This window comes from Lepisma saccharinum, chromosome 21 (assembly GCF_977018435.1).
Source record: "Lepisma saccharinum chromosome 21, izLepSacc3.1, whole genome shotgun sequence".
NCBI classification, from domain to species: domain Eukaryota; kingdom Metazoa; phylum Arthropoda; class Insecta; order Zygentoma; family Lepismatidae; genus Lepisma; species Lepisma saccharinum.
In genome coordinates, this window is record NC_139249.1 from 55494543 (window position 1) to 55519713 (window position 25171).

Consider the following 25171-nt stretch of genomic DNA (forward strand, 5'->3'; position numbering starts at 1 on the left):
TGTTAATAGCGGAAACACTAACAACAGCAAGTATGAAAGTACCTTAAAGTTATAGATGTTCATTGGCATCACCCATAGTCTGCGACGCTGTAGAACAGATCAACAGATCGAAAAGAAGCAGATATGGTTTCCATGGGAAAGGAAGCACAGGTAGTCTCAATCGAATGTCACATGCCATCAGAGGCGCAACCACGATTTTGTGTCTGGGGGGAGGGAGGTAAGTACCAGGATAAACGTACCAATAATAATTTTAATAATAATGTTAGTAATAATATAACTATTATTATTGTTATTATTGATTTGCTTCATTTTACTTCGCTTCTTGTGCCACTTTTGGCTAATTGAGTGATATGATTAAATTGATGAATGGACACACTCAAACATCCATGCCCAAGCCGTGATTCGAATCCGGGACCAATATTATTATTCTCGTTAATTATGCAAGAAAGGGGTAGAAGTTGGTGCTAAAGCATTTGTGTTCGAACAAACTATTTTAATTATTTTTTTCAACACGTTCAATTTCACATTAATAATTGAAAACGAGCACAAAAACTATTTTTGAAAACCAAAAAATGATTGATATATGCATTCCAAATAATTCTTTACATTAACATGTATAACTTTCATGCACGATATATGTTTCACATATGCAACATGGACACAAAGTTTCTTTAATACATATTATATACAACATATATTATTTAAATACATTACATATCCAATTCATCCATCTCACAATAAACCAACAGCAAAAATTACATAAATTGTCTCTGGACGCTCCCTTTCCTCAAAACAATTGTTCATGCATTTAAAACAAAATCAATTAAGAAGTCATTTCTCTGTCTGGTAAGTTACAATACATTACAGAAAACAATTATATATTGCGAGCGAAGCGAGCAAGAAAATGTTTTGATCCAATTTTTTTGCAGGCTGAAATCAATGTTGGTTTAATAGGTCACAAATAATTTCACGGGACGCCAATGCATTCTCTTTTAAAACTTTTGTGCCTCCCCGATGGTGTAGTGGTAACATCGTCGCCTTGTGATCAAGGGGTCCTGGGTTCGATACCCGGAGGAGGCACATGACAGTGGTTCGGATCCCACTTTAAACTGTAGGTCCAGTCCCGATTCGACTTTGTGCATAAAGTGGACAAATCAGTCAATCAATTTTACAACTTTTTCAGTTAGATCGCCCCTAGCTACGGTTGTGAATTTGACAAGACGAAGAAAAGCAGACAAGAAGTTGTGGGCGGTAATTTCCCCCTGCAGGGGCAGGGTCTAATTTGTGTGTCCTTTGGCCAGTGTAAAAATGCCGCCTACCCCCGCATGTTTTTTGTGAAGTTTTAGATGCAATATTTCTGCAATTACTGCCAGTTCTACATGAAAATCACGCGTCAATAAAATTTGCGCCAACTCCTAGAATTACTGCATTTGTTTCTAGTTGTTTTTGTGGCGACTTCCACTCGATGATTCCCAATAACTGCTCGTAGTGTTCACAACACGCAAAGGGTTTTACAACTATAGCTACTTCTTACTAGGGACGGGTGGGCGAACACCCACCCAAAATTCCCTCTGCCCACCCGAAAAATTTCAAGAAGTGTTAATAAGTACTTGTTAGATAAGAATGTTTCAATAAAGATAATTCTTGTCTTGACTGTCCATATTTTTCTTATGAATATTTTAGATACTAGAATGGCTCACAAATTATCATCCTACAAGAAGTTTCGCTGTCTCCGTATTTACATTAGTTTACCGAGTAAGATAGCAAAAATGATAGCAAGGTATTCAAAACTTGAAACATAAGATTTGTGATGGATTTAACATTTCTGTGGCTAGAAGTATTTCAATATCGATCTAGTCTAATTCCACTTTTTGTGAGGTGCGAGTACAAAATCATACATATGATGAAAAATGTATCTAAAGAAAAACATGTAACAGAATTAAAATCTCTTCGCGTTACTTCTATATAGTATGCAAAAGAACTTCGATTCATGACTAGGTTTCTTTAACCTAGCGTTTGGGATAATGCACCATCAAGGAGACCAAAATCAGCAGAGAGAAAGTGCGAAAGAAGCATAAAAGAATTCGGAAGAATGGGAGAGAGCGAGAGAATATGAGTTATCGAAACTCGTAAACTTTATATCTGCCCACCCTAATTTATTAGTATTTGGCTCCTGAACCGGGTGGTAAACAACACCCCCGCAACCCCCGCCGCGCGGGCGGGCTCAGTAAGAATGTTAAAATAAGAAAGACCGATAGTTAACAAAAGTTTTCCTTTAAAATATATTTTCAACCAAACATTTAATTTTTTCAACTACAAACAGAAAATGTTAATCACTAGAAAAGTAGAAAGTGAAAAACCAGATTAGAAGAAAACCTTCATTACATGAATAGTTCAAGTCATTGATTACGTCGCAGAAGGGTAGTCGGACAGGCAAGAACATTTCGCTTTCTACCGTGTTTTAGCTATTGTAGTCAATCAAGTAAACAATAGATTCCAGAGTATGAAACAAATCAAAGAAAGCTTCACCTTCTCAAGCCCCACGCCCTAACGGAAAAACCAACCAACAATGAAATCCGCTACTAAGCCCCGCGACAGGTTAAGTTTGCAGCAGGTTGTATGTATTAATCCGCGTAAAAACAGCGCTCAGCATCTCCCGTGCCAGTTTTGCCTCAACTGCCGAGCTGTTCATATCACAGACAGTGAGAAAATCGGCAGTATTGGAGCAGGACTACATTCTGTGTGCACGTTTGGGTCTATTATATGCGAAAAGTTGCTGCAAAGTTAACCTGTCGCGGGGCTTAATTTCTGGGATAAATATGAAGAAAATTTATCTTGCACTGTAGTTAGAGAAATAGTTTGTTTTCGGGACGTACAGTCTGGACGCGCTAGCAAGCGGCGTGGAACCACCCACTCTGGTAGCGACGCGCTGTTGCCGGATTGACCTACTTCAGGATTTTCGCGAGTCCGCAGAAACACGTGTAGGATTAAACATCTGGTTAAACAGTCAACAACGGAACACTTCCATTGTTCTCATCGGATTTATTTGGGCACAGGTCAAAGGGCTGGTAGCAAGAGGAACACTTTGCCACCTTTTACACCGTCTAAAATTTTTCAATTGACAGAACTAGCTATCGGCGATGTGACAGCAGATAGGTGGCGTTCGGCTATAGAACACACAATGAAGATTATTTCCGAAGCATGGGAAAAGGAAGGAGTTGAAGAGCAGCAAATGGAGGATTTTGTAATTTCACTTGGGCGGGAAGACAGCAGTGACAGTAGTAGCTCAGATGATCTTGGGATAGCGCCACTGCAATGGTAGCCGGTAAGAAAAAACAACTGATTCTTTAACTACTACTTCTGTTCTTTCATTCATTTTTTATGTTTTTACATACAGGTAGCTCGAAGCATTAATAACACATGTACCAAATGTATCATTAATGTTACGAAAATCGAGCAATTGCCAAGCGTTTCGTTGTACTTTATTGAACTTTATTGTCATGTAGCTTCCAAAATTAACTCACTTCACACACCCACATGTGCCTCCCCGATGGTACAGTGGTAGGATAAGCGTCGTCGCCTTGTAATCAAGGAGTCCTGGGTTCGATGCCCTGTCGAGGCACATAGTGGTTCGGATCCCACTTCCAACTGTAGGTCCATTCCAGATTAGCCGTAGTGTGCATAAAGTGGACTTTAAAACACCAACTCAATCAATCAATTCACACACAATTTATTTGTTCTTGATAAATTCTTCTCCGTAATACAGTAACTCAGTGCTGTAAAATTCTGTTTTAGAGGTGAATTTTTGTAGGTTCCTCAAAATATAATTTACAAACGTGTTAACGAAACTAAGTTGTACGTAATTTGTTTATACGTAATTTGCCCTAATTTTCAAGAAATACATTTCATTTGTATGTTCTGAAGCTTTAAGAATCGCTGCGTGACAAAGAAGGCAAAGAGAGAACGATTTGCCACAGTGTTGTTCATACACAGGACGCATTTTCTTTTGTTGGTAATTGTGATACGATACAACATAAGTAAAAAGATGCCGGTAGCTGATGCTTGCAATGTACCATAATAAAAACACAACAAAGGTTCTTTCAGTGAAGGTTTTCGGTTGCTGTGTAGAGCAGGAAAATAAAATGTTTCATGCTTGCCAGAATGTAAAATTCACACGGGAAGTTTTCGTCAATCTACAAGAAACTTCAGATTCCAACTTCTAGATTCGTTAAATTATCACTTTACGACGGAAATAACATATATTAGCATACTGATACGTACGTGCTTAATTTCGCGTGACGCTTTTTTCCCGAGCTTGCCAACAGCTGACTAGCCTGTCCGTGTGTTTGTGCGAACGTGGCAACGTAGAAAACCCCCAGCCACATGGCAGCCAACGAGGAGACAGAATTTGGTCACGTTCTGATCAACTGAAATCAAAAGATGGATCACGTCGATCATCAGCAAAGTTACAGAATTCCTCTTGATATAAAAATATTCTGGCTAGTAGCATTCCTGACGTATGCACTGTTTATATGCTGCATTTGACCCTACCTGTGTTGTGTCGTCTTCATCAGCTGAGAAGTCGTTTTCCAAGCTAAAATTGATCAGAAATTACTTAAGCACAATGGTGAGTGAGAACTTGCGCTGTTAAGCATCGGAAGCAATCTGGTTCGAAAACTGACTTGACCAAACTAGAACAAGGATTTGCTTCCATCAAGAAACGCAGAGGACTGGTAATGTACATTTAAAAATATCGTAATTTTTGTAATAACAGTGTATTCTTATATGTAATTATGAAAAAGTTAAATGTATAAACTGGGCTACGTGGAAGAACAGCCACGGGCTGAACCTCGCCCTTCAATGAAGAAAATTTGAATTTGAAAATACGTATATTTTTTTAACAGTTTGTTGTCTAAACCTTTCGCACCAGTTTTTACATTGATTCAAAGTTCAAAAAAGTATTTTCATATTTGTATATACCTAATATAAATGTAGGCGTGAATTAATACTGTAGAAAGGAAAGCTTTATTAAAGAAAAAAGTAGGGGCGTAGGGACGCACAGCTGAAAGTTGCGGGGAGGGGGGGGGGCGCAATCCCTGTTAGTTACGCTACTGACCCTGCTTGTTGGCGATCAGAGCTGTACTAGAAACATTTTTACAAGCTTCATTCGTAGTTTGAGTTCTGTTGAGAAGTTGAGCACATTAGCACGGCAAGGAGCGACATGGCGGCTTATTTTCTGTTACATTAGAATATTTTCTACCTTTGTGCGAAGAAATTTCAGTTTCTTAAAAATATCGAATGCATATTCAAGTTCTCATCCAGTTAGCGGCAAGACTAGACAGGTTGAGTAGTAAACACCACACATTTATTGATAATTCTCAGAAGTTTTAGTTGACATTTTTCAGTCGAAAGTTTAACTTCGTGGAACTAACCCAGGGTGCGAAATCATTGAAAACTGGTGTGGAGGGAGAAAGTACTTCATCTACAAACTCCCTCCCCACAAACATGTGTAAATAATACGATATACATATTTGTAGTGTTATTAAAAGTAAAAATAAATTACTCAATTAAAATAGGCCTATATTATTATTAATTACATAAATTAAATTAATTTGATACTTTTATACATATCAGATATTACAAATCAGCTATCTAATTGCTTTACTAACTGGTAACGATGTTAATAAGTTACGAAATAGTTGAAGTGGTTTTATTATGTGTAAGTTTTTGTTTAGTTTGTGGCTTATGTTAATACAAATCAATTAGATTTCATAGTTATTATTTTCTTGCATTCTTGTTTTACTCTTATTGTGCGTATTGATGTAGATTTGTTAATGATTTCTTGAGAGAGAATGCATTCAATACTCAACTACACTAATTTGTGTGCTTTCGATATTCTTCTTAGTAAAGTATATTTAAAATTAAAAGTTATTGCTTATCTTTTGTTTGTTATAACAAAAACTCCCCCCCCCCCGGGGAATTTTTGAGGCAAAGATTGTTGGTGGGGGAAGTCCCCCAGGATTTCGCACCGTGAACTAACCTTTGAATAAGTAGCACAGCCCTTTTAGGCTAAAAGCTAAATTGAAGAACATGAAATTATAAAAGACAGGCCCGCAATCAGAATTTTATTTCGGGGGGGGGGTCATACCTTACAAGCAGCCGCCATTTATAGGCGAAATAGTGGAGGGTAGAAGCCCTGGAGATGAATTTCTCCTTATATTTACAACTTATTGTACAAGATGTTTAGTTCTGCTAAGGAAGTACAATTAATTACCACTATACACTATTTAAATTAAATATTTATAGGATTCAGGCCTCCCTCTGGCTACGTGCCTGATAAAGGAAGCTTCCGGATAACGTTACGTGATAGATCAAATTTGTCGCCCCAAATTCGTGCACCCCTTTAGGCACCAGCATAGGCTTAAACCTGTGTAGGAATTGACTTAAGATACCGGTAACACCCGGGGTGCAATTTCCAGACACACTGAATACAAATTTCTAGGAGATGCTATTTGACAAATCAAGCGTCGCCCTGTGCTATGAAGGCATATACATGGTGTAGAGGTCGGGCTTCACATATTCTCAATCTGCCATGACCGAGGTGCGATCAGCACCACGATCTGGTAGCCTTTGCCTCCCAGGTAGATTAGAAGGCTGGATGAATCTATGTAGAGACAATGAAAAATTCCCACTCAAGATCATCCATGGAATATAAAGGTCTCCTACGTGGCAGATGTCCTACCGACTATACCATCTAGACTCCGGTTACTTGCAAGTTGCGACTGCTAGTGACAAAGTGACCAGCTTTGACCTACTGGTATCCATTTTTAGAAACCTTGTATGCGCACCATCATACACACTAGATTTTTCTTGAGGTCGAAGTAATTTGCAATAAATTTAAACACAGTCGACTATTTGAGATACTTCATGAATTCAAGGTCTGGTTGCTTTTTAGGTCCACAAAAGTATCTTTCCAGATGTGGCAGTAACTGCTTATGGGTTGCATGGTGAGTCAGACGAGATTAATATCCCATCTACGAGATCAAACAAATCTGATAGTAAAGTATGTTACTTAATGTTAATAAAAATAGCCAATGTCATTTAATTTTCCGTAATTGCAATTGAATAGAATATCCTAGTCGAAACAAAACCCGCCACGGACATAGGCTACTACCAGGGGCCTCCCGCAGGATTTTGTTTTGCTCAGGGGAAGGGGGGGGGGGCAACAGTGCTTAGTGTGGGGGAAAAGTGGGGTGATGCTTTCCCCCAGTCAAAAAAACTCTCTTAAAACATTCCCAGCACTAGAATAATTTGCGTAGGTACTTAATCTGCTGTTATTTCACGGCACCACTCGTCCAGGTTTTCACGCTACAATTTCAAAAATTGAATTAATTAAGTCTTTCCAGATCTCAAGAGGGGCAAGTGCCCCCCCTGGGCCCCCTTGCTACCACCATCTGCATTTAAAATTTCCGGCAAATATAATGCACTCACCTTTAAGTTGATCAGTCTCATTTATTGCTGCAAGTCAATAGCGCTCGCTTTTCGCAATGCAACCTACTAGCTACTGTAGTAATGAGGCGATTCTCTTGCATGTTCAAATTGGCGTATTCAAGTCTGAGTATAATGCAACAAATGGTCTTCCGTTACATTAAAACTTAAGTATACGTTTGCAACCGTAAATCGAAAGTGATATTTCCACACGTGAGCTTGATTCGGGGAATTACCGCAGTAATTGCAGGTTGCAGGTGCCTGCAGCAGGATGGAAGAGTGAATCAGTTCCCGTGACTAGCACGACCTGGCAGTGAGGGAAACAATTGAATGCTTCTCGTAGCGTGACCACGGGTGCTCACGTTCGAAAAATAGTGAAATATTTGTAGTTACTCTTGCCACAGCAGATTCCAGGGTGCAATTTGATTGGTGGAATGTCTAACTATCCCACCGCAAATAAAACTGGCGATTGGGTTCTAAAACTTGGGGCAAGGACAGTTTACTTTCCCTTGATAGATAAGGTTTAGCATAGTGCGATGGCAAAAGTTGCAAAAAGTGGGGGGAAACTGCCCACCCCACATCCCTAATCGCCGCCACTGCAAGCAGGGATATTATTTACCGCTCATTGGATATGTAAACTATATAATATATTGTAAATGTATGTATATGGATGCATCGAGTTCAAGTTCAGTTAATTTTAAAGTCCCAGAGCTATGGGGGCTATTCACCGGATGTTTACATTTTCGTTCGTGTTCGGCGCAGGCGGGGATGCTACTTCCTGTTTTGAAAAACTAACTGGGATTTCGAAGGTGTAAGGGTAATGTCTCGCAGAAAAGGCATGGCTGTTTGTTTCAACATGAGGTCGGGAACGAAAAAAAAATCTCAAGTATCTATGCATCGTTTTTGGACAGACCAGATACGGAAAAAATCAGTGGATTCAGGCAGTAAAGCGAAAAAGACAGAACCAACACTAGGGATTCGGCACTTCATCGCTGGTAGTAAATAAACCCAATGAAATATTTTACGAGTTTTAAAATTAACGCGAATATGTTGATGTAACAAATTTAAAAGATTTAATTTATTATGTCAGGCAAGTTGTTAGCCGTGGCGGAACCACAATACTCTGGTAGAACCAGTGGTGGAATTAAGCCCTCTCCACGACAAAATTATGGGGGTTGTTTGAATACACAATTTCGAAAATTCTCCATTTCACTTTTAATCGAAGTATTTCAACGTTATCAATTTAACACGTGTGTGTGTGTGTATATATATATATATATATATATATATATATATATATATACAGGGTGTTTCTAAAGGTCGTTTACAACGCTTGGGAGGTGATTCCTCACACGAAAACAAGCAAAAAGTCTAAGTTCCATTTTTACGACTGAGGCTTCGTTTCCGAGATAGGAGCCTCGCAAAAGGTGACAAAGTGAACGTCACACCTGACTGGGACGAATACTATCACAGATAGAGAGGCGGTTCCAAGGGAATCATAAAGGAATCGTATGTGCTCAGTCCGGAAGTCACTATGAAAAGTTCACTGCACGCATGCGCAATGGAGTCCTCAAAGGAATTGGGGATTTCCAGCAAGAACAATGCATGGAAAAGGTATGTAACGCAGCAAGAAGGACCGTGACAATGAGAAATGCGTTCAAGACAACACATCCCGACCTCAAACATCAAAACATGAGCACCGAACACAAAATCCGAAAAGTTGAGCACGGTTGCATACCCCAGTTACACGCGAGGAATGAACGAATCATGTCATGTGGCATACGAGAGACACATTACTCCACCAGGAGGAGGGAAAGAAAAACACAATATCAGATGATTGCGACAACGTGTATTTTTACACGCAACAACTACGTAATATCCCCCCACACACACACATACATACAACAAACAACAAATGCTACAATGTCTTATGCACAGACAGTGCGTGTCACTGTACACCAACTGAAGATGTCACTTTTACCACACAAAGGGGGTGGGGAACAATACCAAGAGTGTTCTCACTGGTATTTGCCGAGGGCAATAATCACAGACGGTTTTCAAAATGTCTGCCGTTTACTTTTACGCAGAGATGACAGCGACGAATCAAGGATTGTCGAGTACGAGCAAACAAGCCAGGTGTATCTGCTACCGTCGCGGCGGCAATGTTGATGCGAGCAACGAGGTCCTCAGCTGATGTGACAGGTGTGTCGTATACGAGGGTTTTCATTTCTCCCCAGAAGAAAAAATCGAGAGGGTTGAGATCTGGCGACCTCGGTGGCCAAGGCACAGGCTCATCCCTACCAATGAACCTATTGCGAAACACGTCATGCAGGAAATGTCGTACATTACAATCGAAATGAGCTGGTGCACCATCGTGTTGGTACCACATTTCTTGCCGCAGTGCCAAAGGTACGGTCTCTCACAGTTCAGGCAGAATCTCACTAAGAAATGCATGATACGTGCGACCATTCAGGCGAACAGGGAGAATGTATGGTCCAATTAAATGATCATGTACTATCCGGCACCACACATTCACTGAAAACCTGTGCTGGTGATGGGCCAAAAAAGTGCATGTGGGTTGTCAAAGTCCCATACATGACTGTTTCTACTATTGAAGACATCCATCCTGGTGAAAATGGCTTCGTCTGTCCACAATACGTTTGCCCCGAAGTGAGGGTTTGTGTCCAGCTGATGCAACAACCATTGGCAAAACTCCATACGAGGGCGAAAGTCACGAGGTAACAGTTCTTGTACTTTCTGCAGTTTAAAAGGGTGCATTCCTTCCTCTCACAACACTCGCCAAACATTCACATGAGACGTGTTTCGTGCCCGAGCGAGCACTCGCGTACTGGTGCCAGGATGTTCTGCGACCGCTGTTAACACATCTTCTGCAAACTGATGTGTGCGTACACTTCGGGGTCTTCCAACTTCTTGCCGTGGTGGTAACACTGACCCTGTTTCACGCAGTCGACTGTCCACTACCTGAAAGAAGGTGTGAGATGGTAAACGTCTATGTGGAAAGCATTCTCCATAAAGACGCCTTGCCTCACGGCCATTACCACGTTCCTCCCCATACATGAGATCAATGTCTGCTAGCTGCTGGGTCGTATACGCAGCCATCTGTGTAATAGGTAGCTGGAACTGGAAAGTTATTGTTTTTGTTTAACACTGGCACACTGCACAAATTGGCCGTATCACCGTACGAACACCACAGACCAATTATTGCGATACTTGACTTGCCCACTCCACCACGTCAACTTCTTTCAATACAACATACTAGTACTCTTCAATGCGTATGACAACCTAGAGCAAACTGCTGATCATATCCCAGCACCTGCAACACGACTGGAACGACTGCCGGAGAGAACCAACCCTTCGAGCTCCTCTCGCGGGAAGAGCAGTCATGAAGGTCAAACGTAGACTAGGAGAGCCAGACTTGCCTGTGCAGCGCTTCCAAAACTGGTCTCTTTTACGTCACAATGATCGCGTGCGAATACTTTTGGTATTGCTCCCCACCCCCTTTGTGTGGTAAAAGTGACATCTTCAGTTGGTGTACAGTGACACGCACTGTCTGTGCATAAGACATTGTAGCATTTGTTGTTTGTTGTGTGTGTGTGTGGGGGGGGGATATTACGCAGTTGTTGCGTGTAAAAATACACGTTGTCGCAATCATCTGATATTGTGTTTTTCTTTCCCTCCTCCTGGTGGAGTAGTGTGTCTCTCGTATGCCACATGACATGATTCGTTCATTCCTCGCGTGTAACTGGGGTATGCAACCGTGCTCAACTTTTCGGATTTTGTGTTCGGTGCTCATGTTTTGATGTTTGAGGTCGGGATGTGTTGTCTTGAACGCATTTCTCATTGTCACGGTCCTTCTTGCTGCGTTACATACCTTTTCCATGCATTGTTCTTGCTGGAAATCCCCAATTCCTTTGAGGACTCCATTGCGCATGCGTGCAGTGAACTTTTCATAGTGACTTCCGGACTGAGCACATACGATTCCTTTATGATTCCCTTGGAACCGCCTCTCTATCTGTGATAGTATTCGTCCCAGTCAGGTGTGACGTTCACTTTGTCACCTTTTGCGAGGCTCCTATCTCGGAAACGAAGCCTCAGTCGTAAAAATGGAACTTAGACTTTTTGCTTGTTTTCGTGTGAGGAATCACCTCCCAAGCGTTGTAAACGACCTTTAGAAACACCCTGTATATATATATATATATATATATATATATATATCCTGCTGTGTGTGTGTGCTTGGCACGTATCTAGAAATATATTTCGGGGGTCCACCGAACCAAGTGTCTGATGATAAATATTTTATTACATTATTATACGTTTTATTTATACGTATTTACATTAATAGGTAAAAAGACTGTATAAGAATAGATTGCCAAAATTTAAGAAATTAATAAAGAATTGATTAAATAACAAAAATAATTTTTAGATCCAGTTGACGAAAAGTAAAGTTCCTGACGAACCCGCTGGTAGAATATAACATTATCTCTGAAAACATTACTACTGTTCCAAAAATCTTCATCCAAAAGCTCCGGGAACTTGTCAGTTTCTTCGAGGTACCTTTGTTTCTCCTTAAAAGTTACAATTAGTGATCCATTTTGTATCAGATCTTTTTAACAGAATAAGCTCGAAGGCAATCCGTATTCCATTTGTTTATATGGGAAACTTGGTCAACCCGGAAGTTACTTTTTCGCCTGCGATAATCGAATTGTCTGGTCGATTACTTTTTGTTTACCCAAGAATAACCCCCATATAAAATGCGCACATCGTTAAGCAATTTAGAAAAAAATATTTAGAAAGCTGCTCATTAAACGTTGGCAACACTGGTACAGTGGGATCCACGAGTATTACCGTGCAAATTGTCCACCATGTTCGCGCACTTTATTTGGCGCAATAAGAGCTTCAAGAATTAAAATAAAATTCAAAACAAGCTGTTAACTTCTGCACAGCACACATAAAAATCTATCGCTTAAAAACAGCATGCAAGAGAAAAATTAATGAAAATAGTCCTTGACAATTTGCCGCAGAATACCAGTGGATCCCACTGTACGTTGCTATTCATTCCTGTTTAGTTTGAGTTGCTAACTAGGCGGTATTAGAAGTGCTCGAAGTGAGGGGCCGATGCCGGGGGATGGTATCCTCCCAGCTAGCGAAATTTTTGCAAAGCATCCCCGTCGCCATATTAAACCATAGGAGCCCCCCCCCCAACCCAGCTAACCCCAAGGCTTGACCAAACATCCCCCCAGCTAACATTTTCCACTTCAAGTGCTGGGTATTCGACTTCAAGGAATACAATATGAATCAACAGAATTTTGAGTTTAACATTTTAAGTTTGTTATGTAATTTTTAAGTAAGCAATACTCAAATTAGATGCAGTTAAAACATTTGTATTAACCAGTGTCAATTATTAATCTTGTCACATGCACGGTAGAATTTTTTCCCCGAATCTAGGTGTCGTAGCTTGTCTTTAGAATTTAACTTAGAATGGTGCTCGTTTGTGCTCCATTTAATATCAAGAATAGCTTTAAAGAACTTCACATCAAATTATAAGCATACATAATACCGTATATAGGTAGAAAAGATACTGCATATAAGGTTTAATGGAAACATATTATACAGTTTTCTTGGGAGCTATTTGTAAAGTCTACGAGATTAAGATAGTAAACAAGTCAATCTCCTCTGATAAAATCACAAATCGCACTCTGACCGATTCTCTAAACAAGGGAGACCCCCGTAGCGAAGTAGTTAGCACATCGCGCTACGCCGCCTTGGGTCCCGTGTTCGAATCCCGGCCCGGGCATGGATGTTTTCGAGTGTGAATTCATCAATTTCATCATATCACTCATCCCAGTCTTCGCAAATTAGCCAAAGGTGGCACAAAAAGCGAAGTAAAATAACGCAAATCAATCAAGCAATCTAAACAAGAGGGATTCGAGAAACGCGTGTACGTCTTCTTAGTGTCCAAACCGAAGGGAGAGGAGATAGGAATTTTCCCTTAGATTCCATTTCCAATATCTACCCTCTTAAATTAGTTGTCAACCATAAATAGAGTTTTTGTGTGATTGGAGAAAGTGATAATTGAACTACTGGCATGTCACATCTTTGTAAAAAGATGTCTGGTCCTCCCCGTTGGCGTAGTGGACAACGTGTATCATTATATTCATTCTATGCACTTGCACGAGGTTGTTTTGTAGTGATGTTCTAGGGAATCTTCTGCTTTGCTGACCCCTCCACCCCCCCCCCCAAAAAATTCTGCACACGCAACTTTGACCTTTGAACTGATTGTAAACTCTGCTGGAAAGATTGGCTTTCAGTTATGGAAACCCACGTTATATGACAAGATCTTAAAACCTTTACTATTTGTAGGTGATCACGGACGTCAACGTGGCAACCAAGTCACTTTCCCAATTTAGTGCTGCTACCCTTCAACACTTAATTGACGTTATCCCGTTCCTGTAACGACCTGTATCAGTTTTATTTTAATTACTAGGCCATTATAATTAACGCAAATTAGATAAATTAAAATTACTTTAAATAAAATTTTAGGCTGATAATTTCTCAGAAGGGGCTTGCTCTCCCATGCCCATGTAGGCAACTAGTAAAAAGAAATGATTTAATCATCGTATCTTTAGTACAACATTTCGGCGATATCTGTCAGTCTTCAGGGAATAGTTATTGTGTATCGTAAACGCATGACAATATTATTTAATGGTTGGCAAATTTCCATCGTGTCCAGATGAAATTGAAAATAAAGGCAGATGTAGATGGAAAGTGGAAAAGGAAGAGAAATAAGTGAGGAAAGTCTAAGCGAATTATATAATGTATGTAAAGGAGAATCGGAAGAACTAGAAATAAAAGATTAAGAAAAATAGGAAATTGGAGGGAACCCTGTAACATTAAATGATTCAGGATAAGGAAAAAGCGCAAAGAGATTGTACCAAAAACTGACAAAAGATGGGAAGTGGATAAGGTTACTAATATAAATGAGTAGCCACCTTTTAGTTTTTTCCCCCATGGAGGTGTACGTTTAAGTGATTCCCAATTGACCCTGCCTGTGGACGTCCATAAGTACAGAATTTCTACGTTCGCACGTTACCTTCGCAATTGCAATATTTACACACTAATTTACGGAGTACCGGAATAAATTTCTCTCACGCAACAGCTCTTGTAGCACGCTGTAACTGCATTTTTAGGTATTTGACACGACAGCGCTAATAAAACAAACAAGGAGAGGTAGTCCATACCAAACACTGCGCTTTCACCTTTGTCCTTGAAAATTTGTCTTAGGGATAGAACGGGTCAGCATGGGACCTAATTAAATCTTCCATTTAAAAAAAAAATCCAAGGATACTTCACATTCGTGCAACTTTTTGTTTTATTGTGGGATTTTACGCTTGTAAGTACGAAATGCGGTTAATTAGCAAAACTTACAGAAATTGATTTACTTCACGATTTTATGTTTGTTGTAATGTTTACTTTATATACAAAAAGGCTAATCGGGACTGGACAGTTTAAAGCTCCAAACCACTCTGTAATCGTGTTCTGCAAAAATCGTAGGTCCCTAGTTAATTGTATGAACAGAACTGCGTGGGAGGAAATGTTAGCATAAGAAAAGATAGTGGTTATAGTCCAATTGTATTTCAAGTTTCGTTAGGTAGTGATAACACCACAAAAAATGAGAAGCAGTAGGGAAAGTCACATTTAGTTAGGAGTGTAGCGAAGGTTAGGCTAGGAAGGCTGAAGCAGGGCGCCATGCACAGAAAGTGCACTTAATTTTATCAATTAGAAAAAAAAACAAGGCTAAAATTTAGGACATGTCCAGGAAAAGATTACATCTGGTAACCCTATGCATTTAGTATACACCTAAATAGCATTAAAACGTTTATTCGGGCTAAAAAGCATTTGTCACGTCTTGTTTGCTGGGAGAGAGCAGAATACTAGACTACAGATGTTCACCCCTCGCCGCCTCTCTGGTGCAATCACCAAGGTTTAGAAATTTTGAACCATGTTAAACAGGCATTTCACAATTTTAAACTCTACAACGGATTTGAGTTAGTGTTTTAGTAAACATTTTCTTTTCGAGGTAATGGCTTGATACAACTTTTCACCGAGAAAAGTAGGCTAAGTGTACCTTGAGTACTTTCTTTGCACTTTCCATTATTGGCGCAGCTCTTAATATTAAGAAAATCCAGAGCCGAGTGCTTTCAGTGCATTAACAAAAGTTGACAATCCGATCTTGGATCAATCATGCTGATCTGTTAAAATTTCTAGTTTAATTATATTTCAGACTTTTTCGGAACTACAATTCTCGAAACTACTAATTTATGTATGAAATCTGATACACATCCCAGGTAAAACAGGCTAACAATTTTGGCTGACTTTTAGATCAGCAGTCTACGTGTGTTGGGAGGTATCCGGGAATGTCTGTACCGGAATCTGGGAAAAAAATCTTATCCAGACTTCAAGAAACTATTTAGATTATCGGAAAACCAACCAGTTCAGGAAATTTAAGTGTCTTGCAGTAAAAGTGCTTAATTCATGAAGCTTTCTGAATCTAAAATTTCTTGTAAAAAGCGGTTTTACTTCCTAAATTTCCAACAATCACATCAGAGAAGAGTTCGTAGAACTGGAAGTTACTCCGATGTCGGGAAATCATGACCCATTCCAGTCTACCAAAAGAATTTCCATCCCGCACACCCCAGCAGTTTTGTAAGCACGAAAGCCATTAAAAACATAGGATTTGTCGTTTGTTACCTATCGCACGCGACCAATTAAGATTCCGTAGTTCCTCCGGGACACTAGAGAAACACTGGTTCAGCAACTTTCACATCCAAGTAACTGACAACTTGTCGCAGTTAATCGATCCCGTGAGACTAAACGCACGGCTATGAATATAGGCGGCTGGGCAGAATTGCGCTGGTGCCACACATGAAAGAAGCAAAGCGAGAGCTAGTTCCCGCGCACTGTGTGCCAATGTCATTGGGCTGCTTGCCTAGTTCGAGCGTCAGACCGACCTCTCTACGGGGCACTTTTGTGCCATCCCTGACCTTTCGAGTAAATACTGTCAGTTAATTGTATCACGGATTACAAAGACCAACTCTACAACGACATCTTACATTCTCTTAAACCTCCGAACACACACGGTTGTGCTCCGACGTGGCATCAGCGCGAACTTCTGCTCCCGCCTAATTTAGTTGCCACTAAAGTCGCCTTTAGATTAGACTACAGTTTGTGGGCTTTATATATTCAGATAGTCCAAGTCCACTAAACTGGTGCTGACGTAACCAGTGTTCTCTGATAAGAGTGTGTGAATCTGGTTTTAAATACGGAAATTTATTTTTTGCAAATTAAATTTTTAAGGTCTACGAAATTGTACATTCTTGGCCTTAGGCGTGTACAACCCTAAACATTTGGTGGTGCTACAAGTTGTGTGTGCAATAAAAATCAAATTTATATACTTTATCTATACTCCAAAATAAGCAATTACATTCCCGACTACAGGTTAGGTGAATGTATTATGCTTCGCGTAGGTAGACAGAATGAAAGAGTTCAATGACGTTGGTAAGGATTATAACCATCAATGGATAAAGACTGAACAGAATTCGGATTGAAAAAGTGAAAATATAGCATTCCCACACAGACATATCCCTACCTACTGTCCAATGGTGAACACCGCTTTGGAGAGGTAGCGGAAGATATATACATATATAGAAGACACCCCACCCACCCCCTAAGTTTCTACACAACTTTGATGTGATATTTCGCAGGAATAGGCGTGTATATTGAGTGTTCGCCACTGCTTCAGACTTGCGAAGTTTCTGTACTGTACCGGGTTCGAATCCTGGCTTGGGCATGGATGTTTGCGAGTGTCCATTCATCAATTTAATCATATCACTCTTCCCCATCTTCGCAAATTAGCCAAAAGTGGCACAAGAAGCGAAGTAAAATAAAGCAAATCAATCTGTGCACTGTACTGAAACAGCCTTGAATACCTCTAAGCTCGTCTTACTCCTAATGAAAGTTCTTGTTCCGTAAAATTAAGCACACGTGAGTAATAGCAACCGTGTAACAAAGTATTGATTAAATTATGGAAAAATTTAAGAATGTTCTTCCGCGTGTGCAACTTGAGATAAATGAACATTCCTTCAGTCCTTCGTGCAAGGACCGAAATGAATGTAACCGGTTTCCAGTTAAATTAACTAACCACAGTAAAAATTCACGTTTGTGCAAGTTAAATGGCCTTCCTAATGGCGAAATTGTAACATTGCCTTGTAATCAAGAAGTCCCGGGTTCTATACCCGGTGGTGGCACAGTGGTTGTTCCCACTTTACACTAGGTCCAGTCCAGATTAGCCAAACTGTGCATAAGTGGAGTTAAAACAATTTAGTTAAAAGAACAAAAAATAAGTAAATTAATATTAGACAGTGGAATTTAAATCCAACTCCATTTCTCACAAAACATGGACAATTGGTAGTGCCATGACACTATTGGCTCCACCCGTGCGCATGCCCACGTTTTTGCAAATATTCCTGAAAGTAATTCTTCAGATCTTGCAGTGTGACCATTTTGTCAACGCAAAAGTTAGAAAAAAATTGCAAACTATAGTTAAGTTTGCAACCTTGACTTAAATTACGTTAGTTAAATTTGACCTAAATTATTTTGTATTAATATGCTTAGAGCTGTACAATTTATGAATCCGGCAATACTGTTTAAGGAGCAATAGGTATTCACTGACAACTATTAGAAAGTTCCTACTTTCACAAGGTTTACGAAGAATTCATCGCACATGAAATTGAAAATTAAAAATCTAATACGAGTAGAACAATAGCTGTTTAACAGTAAAGAAATCTCATGGTCGGGTGTACATATGAAGAAATGTGTTTTAGATTTTCATTTTACTAGTTGTATGCATACAATTAATTTTTTTGCAGAACTTCTTTGCGAGCACTCAATTTCGGTTAACAAAACCCTTTTCACTTTGTCTTCATATTAACAGAAATTGAAACAGCGCAACTTATTAATGGAAACTTACTTTTAACACTGACTTTAGCGATTTCTTAGAGAAACCTTGAAAAGTCATTCCAGTAGACATTTAGATATCTGAAATAGGAGACATTTGAAGACCACATTACCTGTGGCAAAACACTCACAGTATAGATAATGGTCTTCAGCACGTGATAAGGCCGAATATTTTCCTGCCATGTGGAAGAAAATTTAACAGTGTTTAAACATAGCATGAACAGATTTGAAGATTGGAAAGTGACCATACGACATTTTCTGAATTTCTAAATTACATTTTGATCGTATACTGAAAAATTTTGGGTAAATATTAGATTTCATACTACGTATGCAATTTTTACATGGTTAGATTTCTATTTAAGTCTGTTAAAACATTCTGCGGAGCTTTAGCGATTCCTTACTGTGTTTCCTTGATAATTGTTTTTCACTTCCATATACTTCTGTTTAATCAGGTTTAGTTCTCTTTGCATTAAAACATCCCTAAATGCTTTATAAAAAAGTTCTACATTACTTCTACATTCATTCCCATTAGTCCACGATACTTACTGTAGTTTCTATCAACGGAGAATGCCTTGTCCATGGGAGCGCTCATGCTTACGTAAGGTAATTTTTAAGTTTCTTTTCAACACAAGCAACTTTTTTTTTCAAAATTCAAATAGTGCTTATTAATTTAAGGAAGGTTCAAATTTCGTGTGACAATGATTACCAAAATACTACGATAATTAGTATTTCTGCTAGGAGAATTTGAAAAAAAATCAAAGCAATCTGAACAGAAATCCGTAGGCTCGACCAGGACTAACTGATCTGTGGCAGACCCGGTTTGACGATTTTTCGCTTCAGCCTTTTTACCTGTGTGAAATTATCAGTGACACTATACGTGCAGTATCACCTGATAAAGGTGTCAGTTTTGAAATAAGCATGGTTATTTATGGGGTTGCCGAATTTTGAAGAAATTAAGACTATTTGACAGTTAACATATCGCTAGAGGAACAGTCTTTACGCAAAATTATCCTATTTTTTCTAATTACTACTCTCATTCAGTTAGGATCCTTCGCGAATAAAAACAGTTATTGGGATAGGTCGAAAACAAAGTACTCCATATTTGTCCATGGAAGTGATTTTAGAGAAAAATTATTAGTGAAAATTTTATCTATTTACTGGACAACGTACGTCTAAGATTTTCAAAAATATTGAAAGTACATTATAATTACCTATGAGCTCTTCAAACTAGAAATAATTTCTGCGAAGTTTGTGCACAACCACACAACCCAGTGATGACCTATTTTATTTAAAACTAGATTCATCGTATTATATCGTATGCTACTAAATTTGAAAACTAACTTACAAATGTCAAATCCTATCGAAAAATCTGGTACGATTTCTATTTTGGCAGCTTCGTTAAAAGATAAAACTACTCACGTATGATCGCACTAGCGACACTGGTCCCATTACACGTTCAAAAAATTCCTACCCTTATCATTCGCGTTCGCTTATTCTGCGCCATACCAAGTATTTCAGTTTTTATGCATTAGATGAACATGCCCATAAATAGTAAAGCGAATATCGTAAATTAAATATTCTCAGATAATAATTGAACTCTAAACTATCGACGATATTTGAATTGTGGAATGCAACTGAACTGAAAATTACATACAACGCAGTTTGCAATAACTTCTTGAATAACTATAGGATACAGATCTGCCCAATTAGAAGTATTTTACTGTGGAGAGCCTGTTCGAAGTTCGTAAGCGTACGATTTTGGCCAAGTTGAAACGGCAACATTTGATTCGCCCTGAAAAAAAGAGTAATCAATTTTACTCACGTTTCTGGGTTGACTGTCCTAAAGCTCCAACGAGTACAAACAATCCTATAAAGATCCAAGACTTATCCATTTCACTGGTGAAGAAATACTAATTCTGCTAACAGCTTGCTCTCGCACCACCAGAAGCAAGCAGACGCACACACTCCACCACACACCACTCACTACTGACGAACTGAACTGGCTTTGAAGATGAAGAACACTCGTGTACTGCAGAAGTCACTGGCCCGCCTCGGGCTAGTTTGTCTTCTTTACACATAAAAAAAACGAAACAAAAGAACAGCAGGGCGGGAAATGTTGCCAACTTATGGCATATAATTACGCCAGCTTATGTTGTGTTAACTTCGGGAAAGCGGAAACGAAGTAAATAAAGCGTGGGAATATTAGATCGAAGGAGACTGTTACGAGATCATAGCGGTGTTCATGTGTGCGTGTATCCTGTAAGTACTTTTTAAATACATGAACCTTTTCTGTTTAGCCTAGCGACTCACTATTTCTATTTCGAAATAACTCTTTAAGCTTTCCTGAATATTTCCAATTTGGTTAATTTACGATACATTTCCACCTTTGTGCGTTAATCGCGACAATGAAGATGGGTGATAAACTAATTGATTATTTGGTTGAATTGCATTATTTTACTTCGCTTTTCTGCAACTTTTGGCTAATCGTGTCGGAAGAGGTGAATGGTGATACGATGAGACATATGGACGACACAACACAATTCATCGTATTTCATTGTATTAGTAAAGAATAATGACCACTGTAATTAATGGTTAATCCACGGCATGACTCCTCGTATGCAAACTGCATTACTTTCATTTCATTTTATTTTAATTTTATTACTTTATTTTTCATTTTTAATTGTATATAATTAATTGTGAAGAAAAACAATGACCACTGTAATTAATGGTTAAGTGGAAGAGGAGGCCTTAACTTCGCCATGTGAACAAATTCGTAAATAAATTCCTACAGAAGGTTATCCTGGTGGCAGGTCGACGCACCAGAGCCTCGTTAGTCTGCAAAATGCAGTCTAGGGTGTACCACGTGGAAGAGAGGTGTCCAAAGAGACGGTCGACCCTTTCAGGCCAACGAAGCTCTGGCGTCTGGATCCACGGCCAGAATAATCCACCGTGGAGTCGTGTTGTCCTGCATTTGTCCTTGTGTGTTCTAAGTGCCCTTTACAGCCTCAGTTTTGCACTAAAGTGTGGAGATTTTATCCTCGGAGATAGTGTAGTTTTTGATCTCGTTAATTAATGAATGAATATTTACTCAATTGAGTGAGGAAGATTTTAACAGACATATTATATTTAATTGTTAGAGGCCCATTCTCAGTTATGCTTTAATTAAGGGGCTTATTCCCGTATTGTGCGCCGGGCAGAAATAGCCTATGTGTTCATAATATCGAAAGAGTCTCCCCTTACACATCCTGGTATAATAATAAAATGTAACTAATGAAATAAATGATTGGACGAACATATACCCATGCTTAACCCAGGATTCGATCATAGAACCACTCGCTAACGAGTCCGCGTGCCCAACTGATAGTTTAGAATCTAATCTGAGATAAAAAATGAAAATGGCGCATTGAATGTCTTTTCGAAATAGCAGTCGTCATAATTTATTTACTTCCATCGTTGTAAATAACAAAAATACATGGTACGTTGATTGCAAACAACAAACATGTTGATAAACATCCAAGATTATCCAAAATTGCATTGCAGAGAATTCTTGGGGTGGGGTCTCCGCCTGAGCGTGGGTATTCTTTCTGATCCTCCTCATCGTCACGATTAGCCAAAACTTGTAGAAAAGCGACGCTAAATAACAAAAATCAAATCAAATAAGTTCAAAAGTGAGATCCAGTGCGCTCCTTCTCGATTGTATTCAGTGCTGCCTGTGTCAGCGAAGTAGCTTTCCTGTTTCACCTGCGAAATTTCTGCTTTGGCGTAGGATAATTCAAATGACGGTTTGCACTAGGTAGTTATTCATTGTTTTCTGTTTTAAGTCGCGTGACACTGGCTCGGTGGTCAAGTTCCCTGGTTCAAGTCCTGGTCCGGACCGTACCAATGGGGGGAAGGGTAATTTATGCATGTTCCTTCATCAATTTAATCTAATCATCACTCATCCTTACCGTCACGATTAGCCAAAAGTGGCAGAAAAACAACGCTATGTGACAAAAAATCAAATATAGGTCGCGTGACAATTCATTCTCTTGTACATTACTTTTTATTAATTATTCTAAAGTTTATATTTCAATTCCTTCAAGAAGTGTTCTACGATCACTACAAACAGACACTTACACAACAGGTGTTATGAACTGCGCCGACAAGGCGTGGAGAGAAATATTTGCAATTTGCTACACTGAATGTAAGGTTGCATCGACCAATGGCATGACTCAAAACGTAGGAAAGCCGAGGAGGAAACGACGGTTCATTGGCTGGATATCCTTGCGTTTATCAATGTCAGGATCGTTTGCTGCCAGCGTCACTCTTGGCTTGTCAAAAAACAAGGTTAAATTGCGCATTATGAGAAAAATATCTCGCTTTCACTTTTCGTATGTTTATTTAAGTAGTAATCTCATTCAAGTACAGATATTACTTTCTCTCATTTATGGTGTATGAAGTGGGAAAAGCATTTTGTCTTCTTCCTTGTCCTAGATGGGTGGACGTCTTACACTTTGGACGCCAGAGATAATTTTCGAAGTACTTTGTGTTTGTGTATATGTGATGATGTAAAGTTGGAATTAACCACGGAAGAAGGTCTTAGGTCGAACGTCAAGTGACGTGCCGTAATGAACATGAGTCAACGGGGGCAAGTCAAATCATGCACGTGCACGCGGATGTGAACAGGGGCTGTGTTAAAGTTCATTATTAATACTATTATTTAGGAAAAGGGACTGATCCACTCTTTGTCAACAAGCTACATAGTGGGTAACGTTAAGAAGGATACACTGAATAAATTTCACTCAGAATATAGAATTATTCAACATTTATATAGCGTAATCTAAACTGGGCATCGGTGCAGGGGCGGTCCCAAGAAGGGGTGGGGGGCTGCGAAGGTGTGCTTGCGCACCCCTTAATTTTCTTCTGCACACCTTTTTCATAACCTATTTTCAGCCGAAAATACTGTTAACTCTTCACAGAGAAAAGTTTGGAATAAATAAAACTTCATAGCAACCAAACATTTGATTGAACAGGCTATAAATAAATGACATGATTATTCACCAGTACTAAATGCTTCTTAGTGTCGTGTACATTTGCTTTTTCCTCATGGTTACCAAAGAATTTGTTCAAAATTACCAAATTTAGTAAATTATACTATTTTTTTCGTTTAGTTACCTCATAGCTTAACCAAAAGTGTTTTCTTAATTCAACCGAAAACACTTATCATTTACAGTGTCAATTTGCACTATGACTTACGAAAACCACATCGTCGAAGAAAGACAACTATTATTGTGTATTACAGGAAACCCATTACAATCAAGTAAGAAAAATGAAGAAGTCTCTAGTGAATTTCAGTATAATTGGCAAATTTTCGTATAAGCCTACTAAAAGTTAATTTGTATTTGATGTACTGGCTACATGTTTCATCTTTACATTATTTTTTAACATCGCACCACCTAAATTTTATTCCGCACCCCATCAGCACCCCTAGACGATTGATCTTGGCACCGCCGCTGCATGGGTGTTCTTTGTGAGTGTCCCTTCATCAATTTTATCATATAATTACTTGTCCTCATCTTCGCGATTAGCCGCCGGCCCCCGTGGCGAAGCGGTTAGCACATCGCGCTACAACGCCAGGGGTCCTGGGTTCGAATGCTGGCCTGGGCATGGATGTCTGTGAGTGTCCATTCATTCATTTCATCATATCATCACTCATCCCCATCTTCGCAAATTAGCCAAAAGTGGCGCAAGAAGCGAAGTAAAATAAAACAAATCATTTATTCATTCATTCTTCGCGATTAGCCAAAAGTGGCAGAAAAGCGAAGTAAAATAAACCAAATCAATCAATTGTATAGTGCCAGTTTCTCTCATAAATTGGAATCTACAAATTTGTTTTGTATTTTTGTTAATTTATATGGCTTTTCTAACACTTTTTGGCAGTCGCGACGAGGAAGATGAGTGGTTTGAATTGAATTGATGTTTTAAGTGGGATTCGAACCACTGTGCAACGTGCCTCCACCAAGTATCAAACCCGGGACCCTTTGATTACAACGCGACGATGTGACCACTACGCCATCGGGGAGGCCCGAAGATGAGTGGTGCTTAGATGCAGAAGAACACCAATGCTCAGGCGGTAACTCGAACCAGGAAACTTAATGCGCTAGGCCACTGAACTGGTTGTGAGGTTGTTTTAAGTATATGAACTTCATATAAAAATAGATTAATGAGGACTGGAGAGAAATCGAATCATTTACCCTTTTATTACAATGCGATATCGTTAACCAGCGGAATGCTTAAAAACGCTTAGCTGTATTTTCTTGCTTTACGTCGCTTTGGTTTCTCTTGAGGCTAATTGCAACGATAGAATGAGAGACGATTAGGCCTATATGATTATGAAGGGATAGAAAGCAACACTCATGCCCACGCCAGGACTCGATCTTGGGTATTTTTGCATGGATAATCTTGAGGTAAATCACTCAACACCTTCGGTCATCAAGTCAACTAACATCGTTCCCTATACGATTCATTGATTTGTTTATTGTATTTCGCTTTCTGTGCCACCTTTGGCTAATTTGCGAAGATGGGGATCAGTGATGTCATGATGAAATTGATGAATGGACATTCACAAACCTGGGACCCCTGGCGTCGTAGCGTGATGTGCTAACCACTC

General features: G+C 39.3%; 1 protein-coding gene across 1 annotated transcript in view; it reads right to left on the reverse strand.

The window, feature by feature from the left end:
• Positions 1–20569, reverse strand: part of LOC146004283 (transferrin-like) — a 61317-nt gene extending 40748 nt beyond the window's left edge. The window contains exon 1 of the mRNA XM_083142989.1: positions 20345–20569. Within this exon, the coding sequence (XP_082999115.1) occupies positions 20345–20414 (70 nt within the window). The 5' untranslated portion in view covers positions 20415–20569. The remainder of the gene's footprint in view (positions 1–20344) is intronic.
• Between the last annotated feature and the right edge of the window lie 4602 nt (positions 20570–25171).